The sequence below is a fragment of the Schistocerca piceifrons genome, chromosome X (genome assembly GCF_021461385.2).
Source record: "Schistocerca piceifrons isolate TAMUIC-IGC-003096 chromosome X, iqSchPice1.1, whole genome shotgun sequence".
NCBI classification, from domain to species: Eukaryota; Metazoa; Arthropoda; class Insecta; order Orthoptera; family Acrididae; genus Schistocerca; species Schistocerca piceifrons.
This window is the reverse complement of record NC_060149.1, coordinates 725,840,510-725,859,179: the sequence shown is the minus strand read 5'-3', so window position 1 is coordinate 725,859,179 and position 18,670 is coordinate 725,840,510. Positions and strand designations below refer to the sequence as shown.

The following is an 18,670-nucleotide window of genomic DNA, read 5'->3' as shown; positions in this document are numbered from 1 at the left end:
GTTATCATTATCAGCACATTATTATTATTATTATTATTATTATTATTATTATTATTTCTTTCTTTTCTCAGACGTTATGTCTGGTCAAAAATGGAAAGTGACGTGGACCTTGATCAAGCGTGACTTCCTTTTAACTGTACGGTATATGTTATATTGCATTTAGGAACTTTCGGGTTATTGAAAATGTATAAATAATTACGGATTTCTGTAGTTGTATATGTAAGTTTGGATGTAGCTTTATTGCATTGATGTACAGGTGGATATTGTGTGGTATGATTCCTGTAGTTGATAGTATAATTGGTATAATGTCAACTTTATCCTGATGCCACATGTCCTTGACTTCCTCAGCCAGTTGGATGTATTTTTCAATTTTTTCTCCTGTTTTCTTTTGTATATTTGTTGTATTGGGTATGGATATTTCGATTAGTTGTGTTAATTTCTTCTTTTTATTGGTGAGTATGATGTCAGGTTTGTTATGTGGTGTTGTTTTATCTGTTATAATGGTTCTGTTCCAGTATATTATTATTATTATTATTATTATTACATGATCATCATATAATGGATGTAGTGAAACTTTGCTGCAGCATGGCTTAAGATCTAGATTAGATGGGAAGGTGACAGTTTGTTGTGTGGGTTGGAGCCAATATATGTCCTAACAAACTTTACATATACATTACAAATTTTTAGTTGTATTTGTGTGTTTGGTGAAAACTATTCTTTTTCCCACTGTGATGTGATATTTTCAGGTTTGTGTTAAAGGGGCTCAACAACAAGTATATTGCTCCCCTCTCCCACCCCTTCCCATATTCCCACAGGATATTAGACTCTTTGACATTTGAAATATGTGTAATTGTATTGTGTATTAACCCTACTGGCTGATAGCATCATAGCTGATGGATTGTATCATCTTGTCTTCTACTTCCTAGCCCAGCATCATGACAGAATAGCCTAGTGCTGAAAGTAGGTGTTAAACCAGTATTTGACCACGCAAATACCTCCCAAACCAACCAAAGGCAAATGAAATATAGTACACCTACATCAGTAGTCCGTGAGCAAATGGTGGAGGGTAACTTGTGTACCACTATCATTTTATCGCCTTCTATGTTCTGTTTGCAAATGGTGCATGAGAAGGACGGCTGTCATATTTCATATGAATGCTGTCATATCTACACAAAAATTTTAATCATTGGTGACAGAATTAGTGAACTATTAATCTCTTATACACACCCATCTGTGGAGGTTTCATTGTGGCATGAATTCATGATGAACTAACCGTTCAAAATCAAAGAAAACTATCAGCATGGCCTCAACATTTGACCTGAACTAATCAGATTTTTTTGGTCTTGGAGAACCTTTCCCAACCCATTGTGAAGATTGAACCTTGGTCTCAACATCATAACCATAGACCCTGGTCTGAACGTCGTAACCATAGACCCACGTCTCATCACCAAGTATGATTCTCTTAAGAAACACCTCATTCTCATTTGCGCAATTCGAAAGCTCTTCACAGGTTGCGATTTGAAGGTCTTTCTGTTCTCGACTTGTGAACCATGGGATGAACTTGGTGGCAACACAATGCATTCAAAGGTGGTGTGTCAGGATTTCATGACATGATCCAACTGAAATGTCACATTCTTCTGCAATCTCATGGACAGTTGGTCTTTGATTGGCATACACTGCTTTACTGATCTTACATGAGCATCATCGGTAGATGTTGAAGGGTGTCCTGAATGAGGGCCATCTTTAAGCTCCGTCTGGCCATTTTTAAACTGTGTGAACCATTTGTAACACCAAGTATGACTTAAGCACTCATTGCTCTTGGCTTTCTGCACCATTTGGTTTGTCTCTGTAAATTTATCTAGAGTTTCATGTGAAATTTAATGCAGACGTGTTGCTCCTGTAACTCTGCTATCTTGAAATTCGCAAACTGTACAACACAACGTTCTGCTGAATACAGCACTGAACAATGACAAATACATGTACAACAGTGAAACTTCAGGCAGTCACACATCAAACGCAGGTGTGTGCAGGGATGCCAATGACATTTTGCTCCATCACACCATTGGCACAAAATTACAAATGGACTGGAATTTTTTGAACAGACCTCATATAAGTGAAGTTGACTGACTTATATTTGCTCCTTACATTTACTGTTTTGTTGTTCATCTAGGGAACAGTAACATAGAGATGGGTTATCCTCAACATAGCCAATGAATGACTTTCCCATTTTTATGAGGCTGTTGCTGGTGATTGTAAACACCACCTCTTTAAACCGAAGTCCTTATTCTGGTTCATCTAATTATCTTACATTGTTTGAAACAGTGCGTCCTTTAGAAAGAAAACCAATATGATCATCAAAGCTCCAGTTATACTTCTCAACCATTGATGATAGAGCTACATTTCTCATTCCTATCCATCTCTTGGAGAATCCCATCATTTAGGTAGACAACGGCTTAGGTGAAATGGATCTACCCTAACAGACCCTCCTTGAATTACTAAAGTGTGTTCCAAGTGTCTAAACTATTAATCCTTGCTGTACTTACATGGTTGATCTGTTGCAGACTCGTGGTGTGAGCTCCCAAATTATTAGTAATTTTCCTAAATAGGATTGTAGTAAAAAGCATGCAGATGGAAGATATCAGATTTTTGTGTAGTAATTATTTATCCGCATTTTGCTGGAGGAATGTCTCATCTATTATTCCATATCTATAATTTCATCTGATGAATTCTTGGTTTTCTTCCTTTAATCCAGTTTTGTTGTAAATCTTTGATTACAACAGTTTTGTTAGGCATGTGGCAGCCTTAGTAGTCATTCTGTCTCAGGTGCTCACAGGCATCCACCCCTTGAGCTTAAGTTTTTCTGAAATTTGCTGTGGGCGTAATCTATGCTGGAAATGAACCTGTGCAAAATTTTAAATTCTGAGTTTAAGTATATGAGAAACAGTGGCCTTTTATTTGGGTGGCTTTCCAACGAATCTGCCTGCGAATAAACAGAGCCCAGTGTTTGAGGCTCTATTGTTACAAGACTTAAGCTAATAGGAAATTCTTAGTTTCATGTCTTGGATAGCTTTTGGCTGGAATCAGAAAAATACAGTGTGACAGAAAGTAAAGCATTTTACGAGCCAGTGTAATGCATTATAGTGACTTTAAAAAAATCTGCAGAGAAAAATGCACAGATTTTTCACCCTCTTTGGGGCCAGATATCTCAGGAAGAAGAAATGTAAAGGAACTCAAACTAGGCAATTTGTTGACAATGCCTGGGACATGATTCTATTAGCATACTTTGTGCTTAGCCAAATATTTTCGATTATACTTGATCACAAACATGGTGTTAAATTCAAAAATACAGTAAATGAGCCAAGTTCAAATATAAATATGGCAAAATGTTAATTTCAGAAGTTCTTTCTTCCCGAATCATTGGAAAGTGCATAGTTTTCTGCACTAGAAAGAGCCTATTGGATCTTATTCAGTTCAGTAAAGGGACCAAATATGAGGTTAAACTTCAACAAAAGCGATGTGTAATATATTATGATCACAACACGGAATAGGTTGCTGAACCCATAACTTCAAGACAAGCAAGAATGACAACTGATAGATTAATGCTGGTGTTTGAGCTAGTTATGAAAGCCTTGAAAATTTGATGACTTAGTCAGTTCAAAACCATTAGTTGCTTCGGTTTCTGTATGAGCCTGGTAGTGCCCATGTAAGGTTGGAGAGGCAAGATGGGTATGATGTTGTTATCAAACATTGCTTATTGTGTTATATATAGATGGTCCTGTTTGCTGGTTTCTTTATTAATGTTCCAAAGCCTCAGTTGAGAGTCTTGCATTGGTTCCCAAGCTGTCTTTTTTGATTTCTTCAAGATTTCAAAGCCTCTGTTGGGTCTCTTGCTGTGGTTCCCAAGCCATTTCTGTTGTTTGCTTCATCTACGTTCCAAAGCCTCCGTTGGGTTTCTTGCTGTCTTTCCCAAGCCTTGGTTGCCCCAGTCCAATATATGGGTCTCTTCCTGTTGGTTCCCAAGCCGGTGCTATTTAAAATTACTGCTTCATGGAATTAAATTTTTCTTCAGTACTGTTATATATCGGTTCTGGAAAATTATACTGGCTTCCTATTGTAGTTGTTGAAGGTGCTGCAATATTCATGAAGATGTGCTATTAGGGAATCTAATATTTATATTCTCTTTCAGTCTAATATAATAAGTGAGCTGGACCAAAAGGGTGCATTAATTTGACCAGGGTATTGTGTTCTTCAGTATAAACTTCACACATTACCAATCCACCTGGGCTTGTTGCAGATACAGGTGATGCATAGGCCAGGAATAGGGCTTAAAACTGACATGAAAGCCACACTGGTGTCAGTTGATTGATAAACTGAGGCCATGAAAGGAGTTGTATCACTTGAAACGAAGCTAACTTGAAAGTGATTCAAATAAATTGGCAAAAAATGGCGGTTTTCGTGAGTATGGGCATTCGGTCATTTGGAAATCAGTCTTCATGTACCTTCCTTTTGTCTTTTATTTCTTGGCTTGTAACGAAGATGAAATTAATTCCTTGCACTTACTGGTCACAAAATTTGAATAAATCTTCTGGGGTTAAAGTTTGATTGTCTATAGTTCGTTGCAGGCTTATTTTGTAATTCTTGTGTTGAGCAATGGAACTATCACTGAAATAGTGAATGTTTACTACTTTTTCCATCATGCTTTTCAAATAGTTGATCAATTTGGCCAGAACTGTATAGATGGCTGTGGTGTCATGTTTGATACAATTGCTGATGATGCATAAGCTGATACATTGTATTTCTTCAGCTTTACAGTATACAACAAACTACTGCAGTGTTGCTTGACCATTGTCCTAGTGATATTCTTGAAGCGCATCTTGGATGATGAAAGAATAATGTTCTGCAAAATCTGTTGGAATAACTAGTTCACCAGCCTTCAAATTTTCTTTGTTTTTCTTCAAGTGACAAGTCCGGTGTTTTGTGTTGAACCACATCATGTATGAATTTTGCAATATCAAATTAGACTACTGTCCAGCGGCTTTGTAGAGGGATATCATTAGATGAAAATTGTATAGATCTTCACAGTTAGTTGTAAATCAGCATCGGTTCGCCAGTCGTCCTGTTGCGCATTTAGCAACCTGTACCAGCTTACAGTGGTGGCACATTTGCTGAATCGACCATTAAGAAACAGCAAGATGTTTCTAGTGGAGAAAAGTGTGCCCTTTCCAGTGGTACTAGAAAGGCCTACTTCTGAAGTGACCCTTGTACAATATTTTCATCTGAACTTGACTCGCTTTCTGTGGTTGTGTATTTGGCATCGTGTTTCTGATTGAGTATGATCCACAATAAGTGCTTAGCCAGGAAGATGTCCTGATAGTCCTGCCCCATGTACTATTAATATATGTGCCAAGTTGTAGGTCTTACATTTTTTTTCAGAGACACCTGGCTCTAAAGAAGGCCAAAACATTTGACTGTGTTTCTTTGCAGTTTTTTTTTTTGATTACTTTGGTGCATTATACTGACTTACAAATTGTTTTACACCTTGCCACTCACTGTTTTTCTGATTCCTTGTATTAAGAAAGGTTCAAACATTGGGCTTTTGCCTGCTTACATCGCACCCTTCTCAGAGAGCTTCTCAAATATAGGGCCTCAGTTTACACCATATGGGTATTATTAGCTCAAATTTTGCGTGAGTTCATTTCCGCGCTAGATCTGTATCCGTGGTAAATTTGAACAAAATCAGAAAAGGAAGAGTGGGAAACTTTTGAAAAATGTTATAATCGTATTGCAAATTATAGTTTAGTGTAGTTTACCCATCCAGATTCAGGTTTGCTATGGTTTTTCCAAAACAGTTAAATTAAATAGCGAGAGGTTTCCTTCAAAAATGACTAGACACATTTTTTCCTTCATCCTCGTCTCAGTCTTAGCTCGCTTGCTGTCCGTAATCATCTAGTCATTGATGGGACTTAAACTGTAATCTTCCTCCCTCCCTCCCTCCCTCCCTCCCTCCCTCCCTCCCTCCCTCCCTCCCTCCCTCCTTCCTTGCTTTCCATCCTATTTCAGATACAGGTGAGGACACACACTCAGTATAAAACTCTTATGTGAATCCTCCCCCCCCACCCCACCCCCCCTCCCCTCCCTCCCCCCTCCCCTCCCTCCCCCCCTCCCCTCCCTCCCTCCCTCCCTCCCTCCCTCCCTCCCTCCCTCCCTCCCTCCCTCCCTCCCTCCCTCCCTCCCTCCGGTCCCCTCTATACACCAAGGAAGGCTAAGGGCAGGAGCTATGCCAGCAAGATACTTGACTCTTGGGATGGGGGGAGGGATTGCAGCATTAGATATAGTAAGGTAAAGGCAGTAAGAGAGTTGAGCAGATATCATACCTTTTGTTCTTTGGAATCCACAGTGCAAAATAGTCTTTTAATGACATAATTATTATGAATAATAGTCATCTACACTGCTATGTGTAACATACTTTGCACTGTGGGCCCCAAAGAACAAAAGTATAGCAGTTTAGCTGGCTATTATTCATAATAATTATCATACCATTGGAATGAGAAATTTGATATGTCAATGAAATTATAGATAAATGCCAAGTTGTCAATAATAACTTTTGTCCGCTGCATCAAAATTTCTCTTCAAAAGTGGAATGTAGATTGCTTACGGGATAGCATGTATGGATAAAGGAATGACTTGAGATAGACTTGTTGAAGACAAGTAGCAATAAGAGTGATGTAATTGTTATGTCATTGTGTTATGTGATCTCGTATGGCTATGATCAGATACCAAGTGGAACTGTGAAGATTTGTGTATTCTACATCAGCAAAACACAGTTGCAGATACTTCTTTTCTCTGGCCTGCTCAGTAGTGAGACCTCTACACAAGAAATGTGTAGCTGAACTAGGTAGCATATTTTGTAGATATGACAAGTAATTGAGTAACCATATCTAATTGTTAGAATGGGATGGATAAAAAAACAAACAATAGTTATAATAAAAATTTTATCAAAACTACTGGAAAGAAAGCTTTGTCTTCGGTCTACAGAATGTGTCACTTCTGTTTTGAAATGACAGAATTGGTGTTTGCATGCTTATGGATTATTGACTTGGCCAACTAAAGGAATGCATTACAGGTAATGAGTTCTTCGGCAAATCGGTATTGACAGCAATGACCATCACATAATTGGTAACCCTACTGTAATTGTATACCAGATGTTGAAACTGAACAAGGAACAACCACAGTCATGAAAGGCTGCATTTTTATCTCCTCTTTTCTTCAACAATTATTCTGAGAGTTTTCAAGGAAACATTGACAGGGATCACAATAAATGGCAAAGTTACTGACATAATCGGTTATGCCAATGCTGCCATCATAGTAGACAAGGTAGCTCCCTTTAATGCAACTGCCTAGTTCAGTGGTGTGGAGGGATTAGCCCTCTATTAAATTGTCCAAGACTAGAGTCGTGCTATTCTCTAAATGAGAACTCCAGAAAAATCTCGAAGTAAAAGGTAATTCAAGTGAACAAGAGTCTTCCTCCAAATACTAAGGCACCATCAGAATGATTTGATGCTCCATATTCTTTGTTTGCCTTTATCAGTATCAAAGTTAGACCATAGAATCTAGTATTGAAAAATGAATTGAAGCTTTTTAAATTTATTTGTATTGTCATTTCTTACATTTGCCATGGTTGATGAAAAGGTTAAATGTTTAGATCCTTGATCAGATGAAGAAATGCAGAGAGCTTCTACATATTACATATTACCAAACAAAGATAAATATAAGATTTGGGACTCTGAGGAGCAAGAGATACCAATTATTACAACCTACATTAAAGGGAAGACACATGGAAAAAGGTTCACTGGAACACAGAAACATTTGTTGATTAAAGACATTCAAAGATGGCACAGCTGCACATCAGAAATAGTTTTCCATGTTGCACTGTCAAGATAAGAGCTAACTACATTGATCAGTGACCAATACTAGGAGATTACGTCTGAAGAAGAATCGATAATAATATTTTGTTATTGCCTTCACCTCTAACTGGATAGGTGAGCTCTTACACATTGTATCATGGTTTAAAATCTAGTTGCTGGTAAATGATATTTCAGGTAACCACAATTTTTTTTTAAATTGCTCTATTGACTTGCACAGTAGCATAAGTAAGATGCCCTTCACAAAACTCTCATACTCACACCCTTGGTGATTGAGTATTCTGAACCTGAGCCTGATCTTATTGTTCATTTTTGAATTTGTTACATTGCAGCAAGGTGTTGTGCAGTCACATGTAATGTAAAACATTGAATGTTCTGTGCATCATTGTGAAAATTTAAATTAAAGAAAATGTATTGTCATCAAGTTAACATCATAATACTTGTATTTACAGAAGATAAATATTTTTTGCCAACTTACTATGCATTTGTATTGTATTATTTTTCTTCATTATCATTTTCTTTTTGCAGTGGCATTCACGATTTGTGTGTTCCTGAAAACCTGACTGGAAATATTGCATAATGGGTATCCAAGACTTGCAAGCTTTTATTGATAGTTCACAAATACCAGGCAGTTCAGTGCCCGTGGATTTATTGAGAATTGCCCGGGGATTGGCAGTGAAACAGAGTCGACAGCAGCAAAAGACTGGAAAACCATTAAACCATGTTAATAGCAAACTGAGTCTTGTAGTGGATGGGGAGTGCTGCTTGCATCGCCTTTATGGTGGCTACTTCTCAGGTAAATTATTTTTTGATGGCAATGTGAACTCTTATTTTGCTATTACTGTAAACATACTCAAATCATAGTCGTGAAAATCTGTTTAGTCTAAGACACTGTCTCCAGCTAGTCAGTATGTGCATTACATTGATTAAGTTTTTACATGATTTGCAATTGTAAGAGTGTCTTGATTTGGGATTTCAACTTCCTGTTCAGTTATTCAGTAAATAAACTCCTGAGTAATTTTAGACCCTAATAAAAATAACATTTTGAGACAAACTTTCATGTAACAGTGTTCAGTAACCAGTACCAATTACTGGAGTGTATCAAATAGCAGAACTCTGGCATGCAGCAAATGAGTATTGTGTGTGAGTAAATGATTATATAAACTTCAGCAACTGATTAGAAGTACAAAAACATTGTTTGAAATATTTTTTGTTACATAAATTATTGCTCCTGTTGAGTTAACAGTTCTCCATATTTTTAGATTGGGTCTGTGGTGGCCAGTGGAATCGAATGGTCCAATTCTTAGCCATTTTGGTCCAGACAATACAAACTAACAACATTGAATTAGCAGTATTTTTTAACGGGTGTTTGGAACAGCAACGAATGAATGAATGGATCACGTCCCAACTTCGCATTAGGCAGAAGATTAATCAGGTTTGTATTACTGAACTGCTGAGATGGCTCTTTTTATTATTTTATTTTATTTATTTATTTGCTTCAGTTTTGATAAGTGCACTATCCGCATCTTGTCCATTAATGTGCGTATGTAGTTCAGAGATAACAGCAAACCAAATGTCAGCTTGGCAATTTGGGAAATTCTGTGTCAGTTTTATGTTACCATCTTCTGAAGCAGCTCGGAGAGAAATATGGCTGGTTTTGGGGTAGATACACCCTACCTTGGAGAATGGTAGATACTACCACTTTTATGATACTGCAATCTCTGTGCACACTTCAGCAGTCGTCGAGAGGTATCGGACATAATCAATTGTACATCAACTATGTGATGATTAGACTTATATAAATCACTGGGGGGGGGGGGGGGGGGGGGGGAGCAGGAGGGTGGTGGTATTTGATCACTGTGAATAAGACACTGATTAGATTGAAGTGAAAACAATCTACATTGGGCAACCTCTTGACGCACCTACCACATTGTAGTTGCTTTATGATTGCCTAGATATGTGGAGCTCAATGTAAGTAGACATGTAGTTATTTACCTGTCTGGGAGATTTGAAATTAAAATTGGAACCTTATGCTTCAAAATACAACCTCCCAACTGTGCTAGTGGACCACTGGTAAATATTGACGAGCTACCAAACAAGATTTGAGGGGTCCAGTACTGTTGATCATTCCCCTACCAATCTGAAAGCTATTTGAAATATTTAGACACAGTATTACAAGAATGTATTCATCACCCTGTGGTGAGAGAAATTGACCTGTTTACACATTTGTATAGAATTTGATGAAGACTTAGACCACAACTAAAGTTAGGGAACAGTATGATTGTAGCTCAAAGTGTTGGTGGTGGGTAGGTGATGAAACAAAGAAACTTAATGAATATCTTAAAGATGGCTGAGCTACGCAGCTTTCTTAAGTATAGTCGCAAATTTCTATTGTGCAGAAACATGGCTTTAGACCCTAGAGCACTTACAGAAGGAATTGTCTGGTAAATGTACTGCTCCCCCCCCCCGTTCTTACTGATACGTATAAAGTCAGATTAATTTGTCTCTGTGGTGCTTTGGGTGCCAGGAATTTGGTCATACTGTACACATTAATGAAGGCATTAAATGTTGCACAATTTAAAAATGCATCTTCACCATCTTTGAAGAAACTAGTAAGTAAAGTCAATACTTCACTTTTGGCACTAGTATTTTGATTCACCCTTGTATAGGATTTTTTGTCATAATATAATGAAAATAAATAGTACAAAATACAGATACACACAGGATATATAAGTATGCTTTTATGAGGATAATACATGTGATTGGCTGTGGCCTTGATGAAGGAAGTATCCCAGCATTTTCTTGCAACCTAAATCAGGGTGGCTGGAATAACCTCTGTTCTCCAGAATATGAGGTCAGTGTCTTAAAAACTGCTGTGTCATATGCAGTTGGTACCTGTTGTATGATATTCACACACAATTTGCACTAGACAAGTTGTAACATCCTCAGTGTGTGTCATCAAATGCAGGTCGCAGTTCTGTACATGAACCATTGCAACGAAAGCATGAGCGTGTAGAAAAGGTAAACATCAGCTAAAAAGGGACAGAGTAACTGCCTGATCAGTCATTTTGTTCATTATCTAATGAAAATTATATTACATTATGATTGTACGGGAAGCCCTATAAAAGGCTAGTAATTTCCACTTCCACTCTTCACAAACATATCACAAAAAAAAAGGTCAGTGGGGGTGGGAAAATGACATGACAGTAAATAGTTATGATGTTGTGATACAATTTGAATAGATTCAAGAGTTATGTGATATATTCAAAAGTCATAACACATGATTTCCTCTTTGCTTCCCAGAGAGGTTCATTTCAAACCTTTCTATAACCACTTCATAACAGGCAAACACCTTCACAGAGAGGATAATTTTGAAGAGAAGTTGAGAGTATGGCATACTTTCTGGGCATTTTCTCAACTTGACAGAATCTTTGTAAACCACCGTCTATTACGTATCTCCATTCTAATGATCACTGTAAAAGTGGTGATTGACCTCAACACAACTTAGGGCCAGCTTAAACAGGCTCTATGTAGAACAGTGAATGTTTCTCAGAAGATATGATTTTTCATCCTGTGGTTTGGGTGCAGACCATTTGAATTAAACCTAACAGTTTTCTGGACCACAAGGATGGGGGTTTGGAGCAAATATTGTTAATATTGATCAGCCTTCATGAAGTTGCTGAAGTAGTTGTGTTTCCTGGTGCCAATGAAACAGTTGTTGTATAACGCCTTGCCTATGAAGCAGATTTACTGTAGTTCGGTGCACATTTCTCACATAAATGAGAATATATCACAAAACTGATGATTACACAAAGAAACACGTTACAGAATGTATGGAAGTAAAATATGTTATCACACACACCTCACTGAAACGTGTGAAATTAATCTCAGAAACAAGAGCATATTCAGTAAACAAGACCGATAATGTTAACAGAAATTTAGAAACAATGCAGGCCTTCCTCTGTTGGAGAAACGTGTTCGCTTTTTCTGGCCAGCAGGCCAATGAGGTTAAAGAGTGTGAGAAGGCAGACTATTTCTTAAGGTGGACATGTATGTGCAAGATGGAAAGTTGAGTGTGTTGCACGTTGGTGACATAGATTATTAATGAAGTTTTGTTATGGTACACAGTACACTTTAACATTAGTGAAATGCATATTTCATGTGCAAGATACTGTTCCATTTACTTCAAAACTGTGCTGTCACAGATATATTTTGGAAAGTTAATAACCAACAGAAATTCAACAAAGTGGGTGAATATTTGTAGAGAGTTGATTGAATTTAAAAATGTTTTGTACTGCTCTTGGAGATAATCAGTGTGAACAATATCTCAAAATTGCAACCACAGATGAAAACATAGTGCTCAATATGTATATATTATAGATAGGTGATAAAAAGTGTAAGGATTAGCTGAAGAAAACACCACCATCCTTGTGCAAAAATGAATTTTTGGGGAATGTTTGAACTGTTTAAAAAGTATCCAACTGATGTGTGCTGTTCAGATACTATGTATGAGGTGTTTCCAGAATGAATTTTGACTCTGCCAGGAAGTTTTATGTATGACATGCTCATGCCAAGAAAACTGCTCCATCATGAATGATATCGGTTTATGAAAGTTAATGGCTCCCTGAGTTACTGGCTATGCACCTATGGTTAGAATTTCATGCTGCATTAAGTCTGTGGCTGGTAAATACTGAATTTCATGAAATAACAATGTAAATTCCTCACACACAGGATGCAAGAGATTCCTGTCTGGCTGTGACGAATGCATTATTTTTGTTCATTTGATTTTTGGTGAATGGTGTGATTGCATGTACATCTTTGTTCAGCAGTGTTTACCGATTCTTCAAGGGTAACTTTCTGTGTCTTCTAACACAATGATGGGTCCTCAGAGTCTCCTGAGATGCTATTTATTGTGACCAAAACTGTTCAACTTTTAGTGCTTCTATTTCTTGTAAATGAGTGATGTGGCATAGTGATCAGCACACTGGAGTTGCATTCAGGAAGATGATGATTTAAATCCCCATCCAGTCACTCAGATTTAGGTTTTATGTGAAATGCTAAATCACTCCCAGACAAATGCTGAAATGGTCCCTTTGAAAAGGGCACAGCTGATTTCCTTCTCCATACTGTCTGAATGTGTGCTTGTGCTCTGTTTCTAACAAATGTGCTGTTGACAGAATGGTAAACTCTAATCTTCCTTGTGTTTCTTGTACACTAGCCAGTACTCTTCACTGTAAAATGGTTGGTTCCTGTATTCTGAAATTATCTAAGCACAGAGGAACACACACTTTTCTGTTAATACTTTCGGCCCAGCTAATGCCTCTTTCTACACGTATGTGAAGTCTATCTTGAACTTTTTCTGATGAGTATACTGACCAGAAAGATATCTCCTGTGGGCTCTTGGATTTTGATTGTTATCCAAACTCTTCCTATTCCATGACGAATAATGTCAGGTATGTACATGTTTGACAATAAGACACATAGTTTAGTGTAAGCTCTGTGAATAGGCCTTCTTTCCCAGATTACTTGTGTCTTTGCTGTGCTGGCACTGCTAGACCGGTGCACCAAGTCACCAAGTTGGACAGTTTGTGACTCAAAGTCCAAAATGCTCACAGGAAATCGTTCCCAAGGGTAACATCAAAATCCCGACTTTCATTAGCACCTCCATATAAAAGTTATGTTAACCTTTACCAATCTACATCTTATCACAGCATGTCCTGAACAGACTGATAGTTTCTGTACCCAATCCACTTTTGTGATAATTTTGAAGTTTTTAATACTGCTTATTGGCAGAGGCTAAAAATAATAGGCTCGCCTGAGCACCCATGTCAGTTAAAATTTTCACTGATTTTTTTCCCTTTATGTTGCTTTTTATAATCATGTTTTCCACCACCAGTGATCTCTGAAAGGTAACATGATTTAATGGTAGCTCAGAGTGGCGGCTGCACCTGCTCCCGTCTCATTCAGAAATCCATATGCACAGTTTTCTCTGTACCCTTGGAACCTTCCATTGCCTCAGTTTCATCTGTACTGTGAATGGTCACAATTAACACTTAAATGACCAATCTGTCTGCAGTGAGAACAGCAGGGGGCCTGACACCTATTTCTGTATGCCCTGGACACTTACAATGTCTACAATGTTCTCATAGTGAATACACGATGAGAATCTTTCCCATAAGAGGAAGATGAGACAAAACAGTTAGCCTCTTCTCTCAGTAGTGCAAGGTGATGCATACTTTATTTCTCTACCAGTTGGCGGATTTATCCCCATGATAAACACATCCACAGCTCTGTGTCTGCCTCTTGAAAAAGTAAATCATTTCTTCCTCTCACCCCAGGAAATAAGCGTGATATGGAACTGATTGGGCGAGGTCTACAAAAACCTCAAAATATTCCCTGGTCCATTGACTGAGGGTGGACAGCTTGTTGCAGTAAAACCCTCACCCTTGGCCAACATATCAAAACTGCCAGCATTATGAGAGTCTGCATAGGATCTTGCATCTCCAGTCAGGTTCAGATGTGCAATATAAAACTTAAAACTGTCAAGCCAAGAACACATCTGGCAAACATAGTGCATGTTTTGCAATACTGTGGCGACATTTCCTGAATTCTTCCCCGAGAATGAAGTTATGAAGTTAACAGGGGGGAAACTGTTAACCCATGGGAGTGTGCTACAAAACAATGAATGTCTGTGTGGTTAATGGAATCAAAGAGTTGCCTGAATGCTGAATTTTACTTTTTGATTAGATGATGGCTCTTGGTTTGCTAGGAGCTGTACCTGCGGTTCAAGGGTAGGGGCCTCTTATCTGATCTTACAAAGCTTTAAGTGGCTCACTACTGCCCTTGTCTGCAGTACTTTCCATTGATGACTGTGCAGTGGGCATTCTGTCATTTAAAGTTAGTGGCAACACTTACAGCAAAAATTAAACAGCAAGTGCAGAAGTGCTAAGATTTCTCCCTCCGACTCAGCACCTGAAAATAAGTAAACGAAAATATACTGCTCTCTTCTCAGACATCCGTGACATCCTCAGCATTTCCATTTGATCAGGTCAGCAACTGGAAAGCAGTGCTTTAATGACACTTAAAATAGTTTTCTCAATGTAGAGGTGGTAGCAACGTTGTTTTGGTGTCGAAGTGATAGCAATGTGGTGAGGTGTTGATGGTTCATGTGCGGAGGCGAGGACACATTGGCTGTAGCAAGCTAGATGACTGCATCTTGCAATGGATAGCCTGCTGGCATGTATGTGGCAATGTAGAATGTGTTGATGGCAAGTGGCTGGCAAACAGCAAGGCAAGCAGCAGCTCTGTGACATGCTGTAGGTGACAGCGAACCCACTGCGTACCAACTCAGCCAATCTCTCACTGGCCCAGTTAGCATCAGATATCTTAGTCATGGCAGGTGTTGACACAAAATTGAAGCTTCCTTATTGACCAAAAGATGCAAATCCCACTTCTGACACCTGTTTTTCTTTTTATGCAGTAGACAAGACATATAACAGGTGCACCCAGGTTTTCCAGTGAAGCTCTTATCCAATCGTGGGGTCACGAAAACGATGTTAACTTCAGTACTGGAACGGAGTCCAAAGAAAAATGAGTGTAGGAGGATGCATGTTGTTATTAATTGGAAGCTGGTGCTGCAGTGTGTGTCCAGCCTGGAACCAGTGCTCCAGGTGGTGGCCAGCAGTTACGTGATTTCTCTCCCACCCATCCTATTGACTACTTAGAATGGGTAATAGTGAGCGCGTTGTCAGCAGATCACATTCCATGTGAACAAACAGCCTCTGTTGAAGCAATGATCCTACTTGGTGTGTAGGCCACAATGAATTCTACTTGAACATTATGGGAGATTATTAAAATGAAAAATTAAAAATAAAATGAAGTGTTTCAGTCACCAGTCAGACTGGCTGGGTGACCTGCACAGAGGATTTAGTCCAGTTAAGAAAGGAAAATTAGGGGGAAAAATGTGGTTAGTCACAAATTTTTGCACAGTGATAGTGGGAATGTAATGAGTAGCATACTAAAAATTCTGATTGGTGGGATGTGAGTGTGGGTGAAGGGGACTTGAGAGTGGTAGTTGGAGCTTGAAGGGCCCTTTTTTGTTATTTTTGACTATCTCAAAAACTGTGGCTTCTAGTGAAAATGTTTCCTGGCACAAAATTAAACTACATTAAATTTCTTTATTCTTTAGCATTGGTAGTTTCTGCATTGTGGGGGATGGAAACATTTCAGATTATTAAAATAATATTTTAATAATATAGAATTAGATGTACCTTGTTAAATAATGTGGCCCAAGAACAAATATTAAGTGTTTGTACCACATCAAAGTGCAGTAGCATATTACAGGATTGTGTTCTAGGAGTGTAACATGGTGGAAAATGGGGGAAGGTAGGCCGCTGGATTGTGGTCATGCACTTCCCTCCTTCATAGGTCTGCAAAACGGAGAGAGAGCAAGCAATTCCCCATTCTGTCTAGTGCACTACATCGTAAAATGGAACTACACAGCATTGCAGAAAGTTATACTGAATCTGCTGCAACTTGCATATGAATTGCTGGCCACACTGTGTGCAGACGTGCCTGGGGTATTTATTTTCTGCAAAGTGCATTGACAGTACATGGAATTCAGATATCAGTTACTAATTATTCTAAAGCAAGATACACATATGGATAGAACCTATGTAACTCTCTGCACCCTACTCTACACTCCTAGAGGGGAAATAGATTCTGAGTCATCCAATACACCAGCTGCCAAGTTCTTTCAGGAAAGGCAACTCCCTGAACCAAGAATGCTGCTCACTTTTCAGTTTACAGGCTTCACTATATCTCCCCAGCATTTCCTGTCCAATTCTCTCATGTGAGTGGACAAAATAACTTAACTGTGCTTGTACGAGGGCCGTTCAGAAAGTAACCTCCGGTTGATTTAAAAAAATACACCAAGTTAAATAAAAATATTTTAATATATACATCTTACAACTACTTCTTTGCACTATTTTTCTACATAGTCTCCATAGCGATTGAGGCACTTATCGTATCTCTTCACAAGCTTTGAAATTTCTTCTGCATAAAAATCACTCGCTTGTGCCTGGAGCCAGCCTGTGACCGCATCTTTGAGCTCTTCGTCGTCATCAAACCGCTGTGACCCGAGCCATTTCTTCAAATGCATGAAGAGGTGATAATCACTTGGCGCCAGGTCTGGGCTGTAAGGTGGATGGTTGATAACGTCCCACTTGAAGGACTCAAGAAGGGCCGTTGTTCTGCGAGCAGAGTGAGGACGGGCGTTATCGTGCAAAAAAACGATACCGGAAGTCAGCATACCACGGCGTTTGTTCTGTATAGCCCGTCGTAACTTTTTTATTGTTTCACAGTACACGTCTTGATTAATGGTCGTACCACGTTCCATGAATTCAACCAACAACACCCCTTTGGCATCCCAAAACACCGTTGCCATCAGTTTTCTGGCAGAAAAATCTTGCGAGGCTTTTCTTGGTTTGGTAGGCGAATTTGAATGTGCCCACATCTTTGATTGTTCTTTTGTCTCAGGGTTCACGTAATTAATCCAGGTTTCGTCACCGGTCACGATTCTGTTTAACAATGGTTCTCCTTCGTCCTCATAACGTGACAGAAAGTCTAATGCAGAGGCCATTCTTTGAGTTTTGTGGTGGTCGGTAAGAATTTTGGGCACCCATCGTGCACAGAACTTACGGTAACCCAATCTTGCTGTCACTATCTCGTACAAGAGAGTCTTAGAAATCTGTGGAAAACCAGTAGACAACTCCGACATTGAGAAACGTCGATTTTCACGAACTTTTGCATCAAATGTCTGAACGAGTTCGTCAGTCACCAATGATGGTCTACCACTCCTCTCTTCATCATGAACGTTTTCTCGTCCGCTTTTAAATAAACGTACCCATTCACGGACAACTCCTTCACTCATAACTCTTGGTCCGTACACGGCACAAAGCTCACAATGAATAGCTGCTGCAGAATATCCTTTGGCTGTAAAAAACCTTATGACAGCACGCACTTCACATTTGGCGGGGTTTTCTATTGCAGCACACATTTCAAACTGCCACAAAAACTAAACTAGCGCAGGTACGACATTCACTCAACCACGGCTTGATGCCGACTGACCTGTTGAGTGCGTGAACGAACAGATGGCGTCGCTAATCCCCCCACAACCTGCACTGTGACCAATCGGAGGTTATTTTCTGAACCGCCCTCGTAGTTGCACAGTGGAGTTATTTTCTGTTTATTACGTATTTACTTGCAGTTAAGTGGGAGAATACCTCATTTCAGAATATGGAGTCATTGACTAGTTGGAAGTGTTGTTTAACAAAAATGATAAACTTGGCGATGTCAAACTGAAGTCAATGAACCGTATGTTTCTGTGGAAACTTGGACTGTGGTGTTTTTTTTATGAGTTTTTATCTGGTTCCCTTGAACTGTTATTAGCTTGTCAGTGGAGCCAAAAAATGTTGACTGGCCGAAAAATTTGTGTAGTCACACATTTTTGTGCTGTGGTAGGAGGGTATGTCATGAGCAATATACCAAAAATTCTGATCAGTGTGGTGTGAGCGTATGGGTGAGGGGAAGGGGCATGTAAAGGTCACTTTTGTTTTTCTTGAATATCTTGCCTGCTTGTTCATTATTTTGCAGACCTATGAAGAAGGTAAGTGCATGACCACTATTCAACGACCTACTATTCCTCACACTCGTAAACACCTGGCCCCCCCTCCCCCTCCACCCTGTTA

The 18,670-nt window shown here is 39.0% G+C and overlaps 1 protein-coding gene across 1 annotated transcript in view; it reads left to right on the top strand.

Moving 5' to 3' along the window:
• LOC124721619 (constitutive coactivator of PPAR-gamma-like protein 1 homolog) overlaps positions 1-18,670 on the top strand; it is a gene marked incomplete in the record, with an annotated part of 229,198 nt that overhangs the window by 8,250 nt on the left and 202,278 nt on the right. Inside the window, 2 exon segments of the mRNA XM_047246678.1 lie at positions 8,451-8,718; positions 9,185-9,357. Of these exon segments, the coding sequence (XP_047102634.1) occupies positions 8,502-8,718; positions 9,185-9,357 (390 nt within the window).